Source organism: Condylostylus longicornis, unplaced genomic scaffold (genome assembly GCF_029603195.1).
Source record: "Condylostylus longicornis isolate FDR11 unplaced genomic scaffold, ASM2960319v2 ptg000048l, whole genome shotgun sequence".
In the NCBI taxonomy this organism is placed as follows: Eukaryota; Metazoa; Arthropoda; class Insecta; order Diptera; family Dolichopodidae; genus Condylostylus; species Condylostylus longicornis.
Window position 1 is genome coordinate 22,761,644 of NW_026578017.1, and position 17,103 is coordinate 22,778,746.

At 18.7% G+C, this 17,103-nt stretch overlaps 1 protein-coding gene across 8 annotated transcripts in view; it reads right to left on the reverse strand.

Moving 5' to 3' along the window:
* Positions 1-17,103, reverse strand: part of LOC129611210 (trichohyalin-like) — a 112,354-nt gene that overhangs the window by 11,520 nt on the left and 83,731 nt on the right. For 5 of the 8 annotated variants that reach the window (XM_055524204.1, XM_055524206.1, XM_055524209.1 and 2 more), the window contains 6 exons: positions 16,686-16,727; positions 14,722-14,838; positions 7,657-7,878; positions 4,851-5,033; positions 3,212-3,532; positions 2,236-2,424 (listed from right to left, as the gene is read on the reverse strand). In XM_055524204.1, the coding sequence (XP_055380179.1) occupies positions 2,236-2,424; positions 3,212-3,532; positions 4,851-5,033; positions 7,657-7,878; positions 14,722-14,838; positions 16,686-16,727 (1,074 nt within the window). The remainder of the gene's footprint in view (positions 1-2,235; positions 2,425-3,211; positions 3,533-4,850; positions 5,034-7,656; positions 7,879-14,721; positions 14,839-16,685; positions 16,728-17,103) is intronic. The other 3 variants (XM_055524205.1, XM_055524207.1, XM_055524208.1) reach the window with 3 other exon arrangements.

Sequence of the window (17,103 nt, forward strand, 5' to 3'; positions counted from 1 at the left end):
TTCAAAAAAATTATTTCGTAAGGATATTGTGTTTAAGGATAATTTTTCCAAAAAAAAAAAAAACAAAAAGAAACAAAATAAAAATTATTAGAAAATAAAAGTTAAATATTTAAGTATAAGTTTGCATTATATAAATAAATAATGTGTGTATATTATATAAAGATTAAATATCCAATTATTATCTCACATCAATCACAACGGTACAAAAATATATATGAACATAATTTTTTTGTTATTATCCTTCATAATTATATCGATAAACATAAGTTCTTTTTGTTTTTTTTTTTTTTTTGTTTTTGATAAGTAATGGTAAAGTTATTTATAAAAAAAAAAACAAACATCAGTCACAAGCACAAGCAGGCATTCACAACAATAATGACATCATACGGAAAAAAAAAATGTTTTTTTTTTCTCTTGTTTTTTAAGCTTTTTGTGTAAAGTTTTATTATATATACATATAATATATTATACATAATATATACATATAATATAACATATATAACTATATACATATTATATTCATATACATATATTATACTATATATATATAAATATATGTATATTTATGTATATATATGCATATGTCTATTTACTTACCGAATTTTTGTTTGTTGTTTGTTTAGGGTATTTATTTGTATATCATGTTTTTATGTTTAACAATGTTTATTTGTCATATTGCATTTTAATAGTTTATTTTTTTTTTTGTTTTTGTTTAAATAAATATTAAAAATTTAAATATTCTTTCGGTTTTAATATAAAGCCTAAAGTTAGGCAAAATAAAATGAATTTTAAAATTTAGAAAAAAAAAAAAAACGAGAATAGATAAAGTTGACTCTGTCAACTCTGTGATACCCGTACGACTGAAGAGTTGTATTCAACTAATGCTATCGCATATAACAGCCCCCATTTAATATACTTGTTTGCACGAAATTTCTATATTATAGCTCTAATCATTTTTGAGAGAATGCCACGAAATAACTTTTCAAGTTGTATGACAGCTATCGTAAGCGCTCATGATATCTCAACATTTTTCACCGAAAATAGTTGCCATATCACCATACATATTTATTTATACAAAATTTTTTTGTACTGTACCTTAAATAGATTCTAAGATATTCTATTTTAAGAATAGAAGTCGCATATGGCAACCATCACAAGGATTCAAAGAATTTCAATAATTTTTATTATCACATTACAGATGATAATAATTTCTGAGATATATAGCAAAATAACTTTTTAAAGTTGTAAAGTAGCTACTATAACCACTACCTCAATCACATTTAATTTAAACAGGTTTCCGGCATTTACTATTATAAATCTTTTGTGGAAATTAGATGAGCTTAGCTCAACTTACATTACTTAAAGCAAAAATAACTTAAAGATCGAAATTAAGCTCATTATAATGTATAAACTAATTACTGCAATTTTGAATTCAGGATATTTATACTATAATTATAATTGAATTGCATTAATAATGAAATAATAATGAAATTGAATTAATTTAATTAGTAAGAAGAATGATTTTAAATTTTAACTTAACTTTACGTTTTTAATTTAAATTAAAATAGAAAAACATATAGAGAACAAATAAATAGAAATAATTAATCAAAATAATAGCATATAGATAAGAGATTTTAATTAAAGTTTTAATTTTCTGACTTAGAATTTTCGCTGAAACAATAAAATCAATATATGAAAATTATTTCATCCTATAGTTAAATTTAGTATTGTAATGTATGTATGTGTATATGTATGTGTGTCTGATTTGTAGTGTTATATTTTTTTTTTTTTCAAAATTTTATAAATAATATCAGTGTTGCAAAGATTTTATCCAAAATTGGATTATATTTTCGTTTTGCAATGCTGTTATATCGTATTAATATAAATTAATATTTTCGAAATTATAAAATTTTCATGTCTATTCTAATTTAATTTTTTAATATTTTAAAATTTAATAATTTAAGTTCACATCCACTACATAACATTCTTTTCTCTGTTTATCGTTTTTTTTTTTCTCGTATTTTCGTTTTTTCACGTTTTATCAAAAATATTTTCAAAATTTTTACATTATAAAATTTACAATACAATATCGTTAAAGTCAAATTGAGGAATATTTTTAATAAGCCGTTCTTTAATATCTGTTAAAGTTAAGAGGTCAGTTTTAAAGGGGTTAAAAAAAAAAACAAGTAAAATCAGGGTTAAAAGGTACCAACCAAAAAAAAAAAAAAAACTTACCTGTAATTTTTGCTGCATTCCATGTGTCTTATCCCATCGTTCTTTAAGTACCTCATATTCAGTTTGTAAGACTTCCTTTTCTCGTTGTGATTTCTGATAGAGAGTCTGTGTGGATTCAAAACGTTCTTTCATTGTTTCGATTTCATCCGAAAATGTATCTCTTTCTTTTTGTATACGAGCAAGTGTAGTCTACATGTTTACAGTTTATTTTTGTTTTTTTTTTTTTTGGGTAGTTTTTTTTTTTTTTTTTTTTTTATTTTTTTTTAATGAATATGTTCCACATTGAAAACATTCCCATATAAAATTACACATATATGTATATATATATACATGTATGTACACATACATATATATAGAGAAAATTTAGATAGATAGAGCACATATACATACAGAGCAAGCGTTTATTTAATAATAGAAAACAAATTGTTTAACAAAACACATACATGAATATGTTTTTTAATGTCATTTTGTTCACAAATATTTTTATATTCCACAAGATATAATTTAAAAAAAAAAAGAAAGAACAAACATATTCCAAAAACATTTTTATTTTATATTTTAATTGTTTTTTTTTTTTTTAGTTTTATATAATATATAAAAAAAATGAAAAGAGAAGAGAAAAGAAGAGAGATAAAAGTAGTTTTACAACATCCAAAAAAGATTTTTTTTTTTTATTTATGTTTTTTTTTTATTATTTTTTTTTAATATTTTTTAATAATAAACTTTATGTTTGAACAACATTTAATAAAATTATTAAAAAAAAATTCATATGATTTATTTTAAATTATTAAAATTAAAAATGTAGAAAAATCAAAATACAAAAATTAATTTTTCTATAAAAAATAAATAGAAAAATTAATTTGAGAACTAACAAACAATCAATCAAAAAAAAAAAAAAACAAAAAGATTAGTAAAATAAAATTAAAATCTCAAATATAAAAAAAAACAAAAAAAAAAATTAGCCATTTTTTATTACTTGTATTTTTTCCATTTTTTCACGTAAACGATCACCATCTGCACCCAATGCTTCACGTTCTTTTTGCATTCTTGCTGCTTGTCCCAAAGCTTTGTCGAGCTGTGATTGAATATTTTCGAATTCGTATTGTTGTTTTTCTTTTTCAAGTTGTAAACGTCGGACTTCAGCGGTTGCTTTATCAAAGCGTTCTTGCAAGTGATCAACTTCATTTTGAGCTTTATCATAATTCATTTGAAGTTTCTCTTGCTGTAATTGTGCTTTGCCTAAAGTAGCCTGGGTCCTTTCGAGTTCTTCTTTATTCTTTTCAAGCTCAGCATAAGCCTTCATTTTTTTAATTTTTGAAACATCATTGGTTTTGAAGTTGTTTTTAATTTTTTTTTATTTCGTTTTTAAGATTTTTTTTTTTTTGATAATTTATAATTTGTAGAATAATTGAGAATTTCCAAATGATGAAAAAGGGAATAGAATTTATATAGTTTTTTTATTTTTTTTTTTTTTTGAGTCAAAAAAATTTAGAACATTTTCTTACTATATGAAGTGAAATAAAAATTTAATTATGTTAGAATACCAGTACCATTTATGTTATGCTTAATTTAGATGTGCGTAATTAGGGTGTATCATTTTCAAAATTTAAGTTAATAAATATTATTTTTTATATTATTTTTAATAAAATTTGACTTTATATTCAATTAATAGTGATTAAAATTCAATATAGGAAATTTTTGAATGTGATTTAGGGAATTATATATACATTTATATGTATGTGCTTTAAAATAATTAAAAAAAAGTTAAATTAAATGATTTTAAATTTAAAACTCAGGGATTTTCGGGAATTTTTGATAATTTGGTGAATGTTGCCCTTTTCCAAAATATCTTAAAATATATTAACGCTTAAATGATATTGTTTAGTGGCGTTCACGATTAAATCATTTAAGTGCATTTATTTTCTTTTTTATGCAATTGAAATTGGTTTGAAAATTTCTTTGAAAAATTGGAAAAATAAATAAAATTTTGATTTTATAAAAATTAAAATCATTTGAATTCTTCAAATATTAAAATATACATGTATCAAAACTTTCTTTTAATTTTAAAATTGAAATTGGAGAAAATTATTGAAGTTGTTAACATTATACAATACAATTGAATTCAAAAGTGTTTATATTTTTCAATGTGGCAATTTTGGTTAAATGAGATTCTCACATTTTATTAATTGTAAAAGTGAAAACTTTCATTTCTATGCATTGTACATAACATGTACGTCTATTTACATATTTCAATATTTCTTTAATATTAATTTAAATATTTATAGATTTATTAATTATGATTTGATGATTAATATTTATTTAAGTCTTTAGCAATTACAATTACATATATTAATTGTTTTATATATATTTTTTTTATTTTAGTTATACTGAGAACGATGATGAATGTAATAATGAGGTGAAATGTTTGAGAAAAATACTTGAAGGAATTCATCATTGGAATTATATTGTGAATGATTTTTTTCATATATATTTTAAGAATTCATAATAATTTTATTTCGGAAATGATTGGTTAATGCAATCATGGTTAAAAGCGTGTATGAAAACAACAAACATTTTTTTTTGCATTAGTGTTTCGATTAGTATGATAAACTCACTTTGTCTCTTTCAGCATGTATACGGCTAACACTCGCTTGAACACGATCCATTTCTTGCCGTAAACTATCTTGTTCACCTTGAGCATTTTCCAATTTTGCTTTAAGTCGATAAACTTCACCTTGTGATTTTTCAAGTTTTTCTTGTAAGGCAGCAGCTTCATTGCGAGCACGTTCAGCATCACTCTGTGTTGTTGATTTTGATATTATTATTTTTGTTTTAGATTTTTTTAGGATTTTTTTTTTTTTTGATTTTGTGGCGTATTATTTTGTTATTTGAGGTTTTTTTTACGATTTTTGAGAAGAAATAAATTAAATAAATAAAATAAATTAAAAATTATGAATTTCTTTTTGGAAAATTGAAATGGTAATTTTGTATTAAAAAAATTCTGAGAAAATTTGAAATGAGTTTGAATATTAATTTTTTTTTCTGAATTGTTTTTTTTTTTTTTAATTCATTCAAAAAGAAACATTTCTATATAATATATAGTTATTAATATTATTTATGTAAGAAAAAGGTGATCAATTATTAAATATCTACTATTTATTAATAAAGATGTATTTTTTTTTCACCATAATATACATGTATTTTTTCTTTTTTCATTATTAAAAATGTAAAAATTTATGTTTATTAATTTTTGTATTTTGTATATAAAAGAATGTAACAAAAATGGATTTCGAAAATTTCAAATTTATAAATTTTTGTGAAATTTATTTGCACAAAAAAATTAAAATTAAAATTTAATAGAGTTAATGGTTTTCAAGGAAAATTTATATTATATGATAATGCATTAAATTATAATTAAAAAAAATTTTAATGATAATATAGATTCAAGAATATATATTAAGAATTCGAATTTTGAAAAGCTACACTTTGTATAATAATATACCTTGCAATTGTTATGAGCATATTTTTTTAAAAAGATGGAATTTAAAGTACGTATGAATATTTTTAATGTTAATTTTAAGCTGCTGCTCCTTTAAATTTCAAAATTTTTAGTATTCCTTTATGAAATATTTGATTTAATACTGTGAAAATTATAATTACCTAATAATTTTTTTTGGAATGTGAAATATTTTAATTCAATATGCTATTTGATTTTAAAGAATAGTTTGTGTCATTAACGTTTCAATGATTTGGAATTTTTTTTTTGATAAATTCAATTAAACGAAATCCATATTTGAAAAGGGAGGAGAAAAAAAAAAGCCATGTATTTTATGAATAAAATTGATAAAAATAAATATATATATATATTTTTGTTTTGTTGCTTAAATTAAATTAATTCTTATACGAAAAAAAAATATATATATATATATAAAATTATATTGGTGGGGTGGTTTTAAGAATGCATAAATTTAAAGCCAAACATTTGTGCATTTGCTAATAATTAACTTTTAATATTATTTTTTTTTTTAATTTATTTGTTTTTTTTTCTTTTGTTAATATATTTTATTTATATTATACTTTTATATATATTCTTGCATATTATATATACACATATATTTTATATATATTTAAAATTGCATCTTAAAATTTAAACAATTATAGGTAGAAGAAATATTTTTATTTTGTATAAAATTAATAATAATGACAGTAATTTTTTTTTTTGCCTAACGTAACTATATACAGATATACTATTTATGTAAATATATATATATATATATATATATGCATGTATACATTTTTTTATATATACATATATAAATATATAAATATATACTTATGTTATATATCGATTTGTAATAATCTATTAATAGAAATTAAAAAATGTACAAATAAAACCAACAAATTATATAATATATAAAAGCGCATTTCAACAACTTGTACGGATTAAAATTTATTCATATATCCTATATAATGTATATATATATATATAAAGATAAGATTTAGTTTTTGACATTTACTATATATGTAATATATATTATTGTTGCTTATGTTTTGGTATTTTTGTAAATTTATTGATAGATAAAAAGTATTACTGACACTCATAATGAAATTAATATGCTTTAACAAATTTTTTTTTATTGGTTTTCATTGTGTACACAACAATGACAGTACTATAAAAGTTTGTTAATTAAAATTATTGAGAGAAAAAAAATAACTAACATTTAAAATAGGATTAAATGCGTATTTTCATATTGCTTTTTTGCTATTAAAAAATATTATTGGTTCGATTCGAAGATATGAAATTGATTTTAAAAATAAACTAAAAGATTTTGATTTTAGTTATATTTTTTTTTTTGTTATTTTTTACGTTAAAATTAACGAGCTTTATTTGCATGCCAATTAAATTAAATGAAAAAGTAACAGAAAACCAAAAAATCAAAATTAAAATAATAATTTTTAAAATACTATATGCATTGCTATAAAATTTAATATAACAAAATTTAAAATAATAAAATAATAAATATACTTTTAAAAATTAAATATGCTATATAATTAATTTTTATATTATTTTATGTATAAATTTACTTGTACTTTCGGTATATATACGTATATGTTATATAATCATTAAAATCATTAAAAATATTTTTCTGAACTCATTTAATTAAATATCATGAAGAAGTACGATAAACAAATTTTTTTTTTTTTTAATTTTTAAGTAAAAATTCTCTATAACGAAATCTATAAATATCAAAAGAAATATTAACAATAAAAATTAAAATGAAATAAACAAAACCAAAGAAATGAAAACATTGTTAATGTTAATGAATTATTAACTCAGAAAACTTAAAAACGTTATAACGAAATATGGAGGGATTTTTTTGGTTTCTTTTTTTTTTTGTATTTTTTTTTTTTGTAACTTGCCTCTATGTTGAATATTAAAGTTTGTGCTGTTGATTCTCTAGTTTCAACTTTTTTGACAGGGTGAGGATTACCATATCTATCACCACGATCAAGATGAGGATTACCATATTTATCACGATCATGATGAGGATTACCATAATCTCTAGAATCCTTTAAATCTTTAGCAACATCTTTACTTAATTCGAGCTCTTCAAATTTGTGTGCTAATTTTTCAAGACAAGCCTATAAATTTTAATTTAATTTATGTAGTGATTTAAAAAAATGGTAATACAACATGGCAACACTTTTTTTTTTTTTAATTTTTTACTGCATTTTATACTTGAATTTTTGTATTATTTACTTTTATATAAATTTTTTTTTTGTTTTAATTAATTTAGTTAATGTAGATGAATTCAAATAAATGTATATAATATGGAAAAATTAAAAAATCAACTGAACTTAACTGCCAAAAGCTACATTATTATTACGACATTTTTTTTTTGTTTTTAATTTAATATTATTTGGATAACTTAATTTTAAAATGGTGGATTTTATTTTTAATATACGTATAAATATATATATATATACATATATATATTTTTTTTGTTTTTTGATTTTTGCTTTTGCTTAAATTTTAAGATGAAACTTGATGATCTTGATGAATTTTTATATTTTTATTATAAAATATTTTTTTTTTGTCTAACTGAGATTAAAAGATGCGGTCTTAAAAATATTTATTTTTTTATATTTATATTTATATGAACAAATAAAATAAGATAATGTTGCTTATATATAATCAATAAATAAAAATGATATAATGAAGGAGAGGAAAATTCTACAACTTTCTTTAAAAAAAAAACAATGGAGAAAAATGGAAGTTATATTTTTTAGATAAAAGTTTTGTTACATATATTTTTATATAAATTGTACATATAATACAATACAAAGTAAAAAATGAAAATCAGAAAAAATAAATAGAATTAAAAAAGAAACCGAAAACAAAAAAAATGGTCCTTTATATTACGGAATATTAATAAAGAAAAAAAGTATTTGTATAACTCACAAATTAGCCCAAAATTTTGTTGAAGTTTTTCTTTAAATTTGAAACATAATTTTTTTAAATATTATAAATATTTTCAAATATTTGGGGTTTAATCCTTTATAAAATTAAAATAAAAACAAGTAAAAAATTAATCAAAAAAAACTATATTAATAATTATTTAAAATGGAACCTTTAAATATTCATTTTTAAATCACTTTCATATCATAATAATCATAACCAAAAATTTGTTGAAAAAAAGCGCTTCCTACAATACTGTAATATGAAATCCTTAACAATATCCTTTTTTCTTGTGTTCGTTAAAACGTTATTAAAAAAATTGAATCAAAATGCAAAAATATAACAGAATATATTTTTTTTTATTTAACGTCTTTTTGATATTAATTATTTAAGTCATGGCCAAATTGTTTTAATTTTTCATTCTTTTCTTTTTTTTAGTTTAGTTTTTAATATAGAATGTGGAAATAAATTAAATTTTTAAGATTATAAAACATAAAATATAATTTATTTTTTATTTAATATCTAAATAAAAAATAATTATTTTTTTTTCTTTTTAAATTTATTATTTCATAATTATTTTCTTTTTTGTAACTAAACTGAATTAATAAATAATTTTTAATTCGATTCTTATATAATAATAAAAATATAATAAAATATTAAAATTTGTTAGAAAGCATACATATAACTAACAATAAAATATTGAAATTCGATTTAAGTTGAGAAAATAATGAATTAAAAATATTTAATAATGAAATTTGTTGTTTTTATTGTATTGTATTTGATAATAACAAATAAATATTTGGAAACTCTGTTAATATTGTAAATAATTATACACAGTAAAATGTAAAATTTTTTGTGTAAAATATTTTTTGTTTTAAAAAGTAGTTTTTATTTATTTGTAATATGAATATTGAATAATCGTAGGTCATGGGCCTATGTTGTTTAATGTTAATTTATAATCTTAAATTCAGAAATTTTAAATTTAGATATATTTTTATATTAAATCTAAATAAATTAATTTTGTATAATGCAATGAATAATAGAATTTTGTATAACAGAATGAATTCATATTTATAAAATATGTTTTTATAAATATGCTCAAAATTTATGTAAATATATATAATTTCTAAGAATATTTTATATTCACATAATATGTATAAATTGTTTATAATGATTTTTTTTTATTTTTAGAAAAAGCTGTAATATTGCTGAATGATTTTATCTTGAAGAATAATATTTGAAATGATAGTACAAACTAGTACAAACCGAAAAATAGAAATAATTAAGATGGAAATCATTTCTACTAGATCTTTATTTTAATTATAAATTAAGATAGACTTAATTTCAATTAAAAAAGACTTTTCAATATCAAATATATGTATAAACACTTTTTTAAATTTAAAATTTTTATATTAGCTGTTGTTTTTTTTTATAGTAGTTGTTTTTCAATAGTTTGGCCAAATTAAATAAATAACTTAAGGGGAAAAAATATATATTTAATAAAGTTTTCTTGTAATTTTAATGTTTAAGTGAAAGAGCGGTTTTAATTTAATTGATTTTTAAGAAAAATTTGAAATATATATATTGATATTTTAAGTATAATTAGAGAAAAAATTAAACCCTGAAATTATGAATATTTGAAAAATAAGAATTCACTTCAGAATTTATTAAAAAAAAAAAAAAGAAAATAAACTAAAAAATAAAAAAGATGGAATAAAATGAAAATTAGATAAGAGAATAAATAAAAGAGAAAAAAAAGATTGAAAAAATTGTAAAAAATATTAAATAAGTGTAAAATTTCTAAATTACATGTAATTAGTTTTTGTGTATTAATTTAGTTTTACGTGTACTTTAAATGGTTCAAGCTTTTGTTTTTATGTATAAAATTTAAAAAAAATCACGGTGTTGCAAACATTAATATAAATATTATTATCATTAAATATAGATCTTGTTTTGGAATTTTGAGAATTTTATTCCTTTAAAACTTAAAATTTTTGTGAAAATTTTTAGAGTTTTATGTAACAAAGTAAACGACTAGTAATGTTAATTTCTTCACTATTTAAATCAATTATTGTTTGAATAATTAAAAAATGTATGTAGTTACAAAAATTACATTATTAAAAATTTATAAAGAATTTAAAATAAATGTGTTAATAGAATTAGAATATTGTAAATAAGATTGATTAAAAATTTCCAATAAAATTTTTGTTTGCTTTAAAATTTCCATTATAATTTTTTCGTTGGATCGTTTCTGTTATCAATTATTAGTAAATATGTTATTATTTTTTTTTGTAATAAAAAGTATACTAAATTATTATATATAGTTGTATGTTTGTTTAAATCATGATTAGTTTTAATTTTAATGTTATATTGTGCTATAAGAAATGTAAAATATATTTAAGCTGAAATATTTCTTTTTGGTGCTTATTATAATACATTCTTTATTAATTTCTTTATATAAATTATGCGTACTAATTAAAATTTAATCATAAATCATATTAATGAAATATATACTTTTCATTTAAAGTAAATTCTATACTATTTTAATATTAATTTTTATAAAATAATTTAGGTATTTTGCAAATAAAAATTATTAAATATTAATTATTGTATCTATATATATATATTTTACAATAATCTCTCTATTTTGTATATATTATAGTTAATATAGTATTAATAAACGCTAATAATATTACAAGCTCGTTAAAATTCAAAAAATTATATATTACAAAATTATACTTTTATGATATGGATAAGCATAATATAATACTACAAAATATACAATATTATAACGTTTTGAGTTTTGTGATAATTTTAATAATATAAATATATTAAAATAATAATTTTGAATTGGAAAATTAACTTTATTTGAACAGATTTTAATAAACATAAAAAAAATGTGCTGTTCGATTTTTATTGGTTTTGTTTTAATATATTTTTTTTTGTTTATAAAATAAAAAAAAAGTGTTTATAAAAAGCATAGATAAAATATCAACCTTCAGTAAAATAACATTCAACATTTTTTTTTTATTTTTAGTAAAACCTGAATGAGCAATGGAAGAACTCGAAATTTGTATTGAAAATGTATTTAACCTAACACATTGAAAATGTAAACTAATTTTATAGAGCACGGAAATGGTTATGAATAAAGTGAAAGTATAAAATGAAACATACAAAAACGGATTCAAATTTAACAATACATAAAAAACCAAACTCAAATTACTGCCAACAAAAATCATTCTGGCAGATATAAATTGATCACTCTATGAATAGATTGTCGATATTGCTGAAATAACATTTAAAAATGTAAATGAAGAATTTGTTGAAGTTAAAACATAAGGTAAAGTTTAAATATTTGTTGGTGTAATTAAATAAATCGAATTTTCGACTGAAATTATTGAATTACATTCTTTTTGGCGTGCCACTTCAGAATATGTGATATAATTTGAAATTTTTGTAAATTTCGAAATTCAATATTCTGTACTGAAAAGGTTAATACATACTTTTAAATAGTATTCCATCATCTCAAGTGATGCTACTATCGGAATGTGGGTGTGTGTTTCACCGTACATTAATGAGAGTTCTATTACCCGTTAATGTAACCATAAATATATCACCGTTATCTTGGTGTTTTATTCGTTTTATATTAAGAGAAAACCATAAAAAATTTATATTTTAAAAATTTTAAAATATGTAAAAATTAGAGTAATGATTCAATAATTTTCAATTATTTAAAGAAAATGTTTTAATTATGGATAAGATGTATGTATAACGTCCTAAAAATATTAGCTGTTTTGCAATATTAAAGCGTAATGCATTTAAAGTTGATTAAGAATAGCAATTTTTAATAAATTGTATAACAAAACATTTTTTTCCATAGCTTATTTATAGTTTATCAATATTTTATGCCAAACTAATAAAATAATTAATTGAAAGAAATAAAAAAAATAATAAAACAATAGAAGAACTTTACTCTAATTCTTATTATGTATAATAAGAAAAAGAGTTTAACTATATATATAAGCAATTAAAAAAAATATATTTTTAAGGATTGAAAATTAAAAAGCTTATTTAATTGCGCTCAAATTTGTTTTTTAAAAATTTTTATGTAAAAATGCGCGCTACAATGAGTTTGCTGCCTATATGCATTTGATGTTTTTGTTTTGTTGTTTTTTACATTTTGTATATTGTTTTATAATGTACATAATTATGCATAGTTTATATGATTTGTTTTCTAAAAATATTGTATTTTATTTTATAATGTAAAATGTATGTTGTTTAAAAGTTACTTGCATCTGTATGTATTTGTGTGTGCGTATAACATTTTAATTTGAATTATTAATCAATGTTAAAAATTTTAAATGTTATTTTAATTTTATAATGTTTTCAAAAAAATGTTCTTATAGTATTAAAAAAAACGATAATATTGTATTAAAATGATAGTAAAACAAATCAATGTATGTATGTAAAATTTATTATGTTATTATATAAAAATAATTCATATAAAAAGTAAAATGTATCAAAAAATATAATTTGAATTATATAGATTATAAAAGTAAATAAAAATCGTGGATAAAAGATAAAAAAAAATAATAAAAGAAATTAAAGAGAAAATATAGGTAAAAAAAATTATTGTAAAAAAAAAGAGAAAAACAAAACTTTGGAGTGAATTATTACTCACAAAATTTTGGTCTGTATCGCCCTAAAAAACATTTATATTTTTGTAAATTAAAAAAGTTTTTAATTTTCTTTTTTTGTTTTGTCTTTTATGTTGAATACAAAATAAAAATTAAAATAGTAATAATAATAATTATATAGTAGGGTTTTCATTGTTAATAGATGTTATATGTTATATATATATATATATATATATATTTATATATATAAATTATATAATTTTATATTATATATTAATTGTTTGATATAATTTTGACTTTTAAATATAAAAAAGAGGGGGGTGGGGCAAGGAAGATGGTTTAAGGAAATTCTTCGGAGTTATACAATATTGTTTCAAATATAATGTGTGAACCATTTTCTATTACGTTATTTTATTCAAATTATATTTCTTATAGATTATATTTATTATAATCTTTTTTATAGTGGTTCTTTTAAAAACTGTAAATGGCTCACCTATTATATGAAATAAAAAATTAGTAGTCAATTCATATATATGAAATATGTATATATATATATATATATATATATATTTACAAATATTATTTATATTTATATCTGTTATTATAATATATGATGATAATATTATATATATAGATAGTAGTAGTAAAAATTATTTATAATATAATGTGAAGCATTTTCGTTATTAAAATATATATATTTTTAATTTGGTTGTATGTTGCAGGGTTAATTTTAATCTAAATATAAAACATACTGGTTTGCTTGGTTTTTATTTGGTATATTTGTTTTTTTTTTTTTTTTTTGGAATTTCTGATGTTGCATATTAATAATATATAGTTATATAAGAAGATAATATTTTAAAAAATTAAATATATATATAATGTAAATTTTTTTTCTATATACATAAAAGTGTGTTATGTATTGAAAGTATTATTGTATAATGAATAATTAAACTACAATATTTTAAGTTTTTAAAATTTAATTTATATGTATATAATTTCAAATTAAGAATCAATTTCATATATATAACATATATACTGTATTTATTTTATTACTTTGTTCTTAAAACAATTATTTTTTGTTAATTTCTATTTTTTTGTCAATTCATATAGAAATTTTTTAATTTATTATCCTCTTTGATAATTGATATTAAATTTCAAATACTTTTTTTGGGGGGTTTTGTATAAATGATTGAATAAGAATTATTGTATCAGTTATTTTTAGAAAATTTTATTTTTATTTTTTTTTTGAACTCCTATTATTACAAAGCAGGTAAAATAATATTAACTGTTTTTGCAGGTTAAACGTTTAATAATTAATTTTGTTTTTTATTTTGAAATTTTTTTTTTTTGCTTAAAGTTTTTTATTACGATAAATATTATAAATCTTACCTGCGTTACTCTTAATTCAGCTTGAGTTCTTCTCAAATCAGCAGCAGCTTTTTCAGCTCTTTCCTGAGCACGATCTAATTCTTGTGATGTTGTTAAAGTATTACGGCCAAATGTTGTCTGAAATATAATATTATTGATTGTTTTTGCTTGGTCTCAATAATTTTATAGTAAAAATATTTTATAAATATTTACATACATATATATTAATATTTTAATGTTTGGATTAATAAATAAATAAATTAAGGTATAAAATAAAGATAAAAAATATAAATATTAGAGAAAACATTTATAATATATTATTGAAATATGAATGTTATATTTTTTCAAAGAAAATTTTAATTGATTTTGATTGTATATAATATATATGTTTTATATTGTTTTTTTTTGTTTTCTATGTATACATAGCAATATTTGAGAATAAACCAAAAAAGCTTTGAAATTATGTTTATAAATATTCGATTTTAATATTTCAATAATAATTTAATTACGTAGTTATTTATAATTAAGTAATGCAATAAGATATGGAAATTAATTTCGATGATTATTATGTAATAACATTTTTTAAATGTACAATTTAAATAGTTTTAATATTTAATTATAGCATAAAAAGGATCGTTAAGTTTATTTGTTTGAGGGCATATTATTTGTTATATAACCGAAATTTTATTGTATTTATCTTATAATGTATAAAAAGTCGACAGAAATATGAATTGAAAACACTTAATAAAGCATATAAAGTAATATGAAATGTACATAAAATAGAGAAATCAGAAAATATTAAAGAAATGATATATGTACTTATGTATAAAACTAAAGTTAATACACTTAAATGTATATTATTTATGTATGTATATTTTGGCAAATGATAAAACACAACATTGAAAATCTAAAAATGTAGATAAAAATTATTGTTTTATAATTGTAAATGATTTTTTTTTTATTTCTATTGACAATGATTCAATTATGATTTGTAATATAATAAATGTTAATTGAAGAATAGTCTTACAAGCTAATATTTTTCAATTCAATTGATTTCTATTCAATTCTAAAATAAATAATGAATGTATAATAATACTGTATTATTATAGAATTAAGCTTGTAAGTTTTAATTACTAAATAAGTAGTATCACAGTGTTAATGCACATTGCGTTTCAAAGAACTTCTGCATTGATTTGATTTTTGATTAGACACCATAAAATAAATATTGTAAATTGTAATAATAAAATATTATTCAATTTCATTCAATGATTTTTCATTGTATAATTATGAAAAATTTTGGGGCCAATGCAATTTATTTAAAAATGATTGCAATAAAAAAAGTAATTGTAAAAATACAGCAAATAAATCATTGTCTCATTTAGTCGAAAATTTAAAATATATAGAAAATAGATCGATCTTTTATAAGTTTTTACCGATATTAACAAAAAAAAATTGTAAAATAATTGAATTATGATTTTTTATTAAAAAAAATGAGATAACAACACAAAATAATAAATAATGTACCTATTCATGCTTTAAGGATAATTAATAATCAAAATGTTAAAAAGTCATATGAAAAATTTATTTAAGTAATACACAATTTATTTTTTAATAGATATATAAGAATATTTAATTAAAAGAAAGAAGAGAAAGCAAAATTTCTTTATTAAATATTTTTTAATATCACAAAAATTTATAGTATGTATGCTTATTGTTAGATATGAAAATTTTATAGTATGTTTATTTTATAGTATATTCATAGTATAGTATATTAAAATAAGAATAATTATAATAATAATTGTAGCAAAATTTACATGTAGACAAAAATTAATGAAAATTTACATTAAATAATTTTTGTTTAATTTTTCTGTTTATGCATTCGTAAATATACATATAAATATTTATATATTGTACATAATTTTTTTTTAATAATAATTTTAATATTATTTAAATGTGTTTTTGAGAGGAAAAATAAGACGTTTTACCTGTTTTCCATAATAAAGATGTTTTTCCTCAGTTTTCAAATTCTGAAAATGAAGAAGTATATAATAGTAATACGAAAAAAAAAACAATGAAATAGTAGAAAGCCATCAGAAGTAGAGATTTGTGTTATTTTTTTTTTTATTTATAGAAGTTTTACTACATATATTTTATGTACATAAACAAAAGAAATTTTGTTTTTTGATATTTTGTGTTTCATTTTTGGAAAAGAACTTTTCTTGCATAATTTTTTTCAATAAATCTACGTTTTTAAAATACTTAAAGTAAAATTATTAAAAAATTATATAGGTAATCTTTTTTTTTTTTTACAAAAGTCATTCATTAATAAAGAAAATTTTTTAGAATTTTCAATAATTTGTAAAATTTCATACCATTAAACAGAATAAATTTTTAATTTGCAAT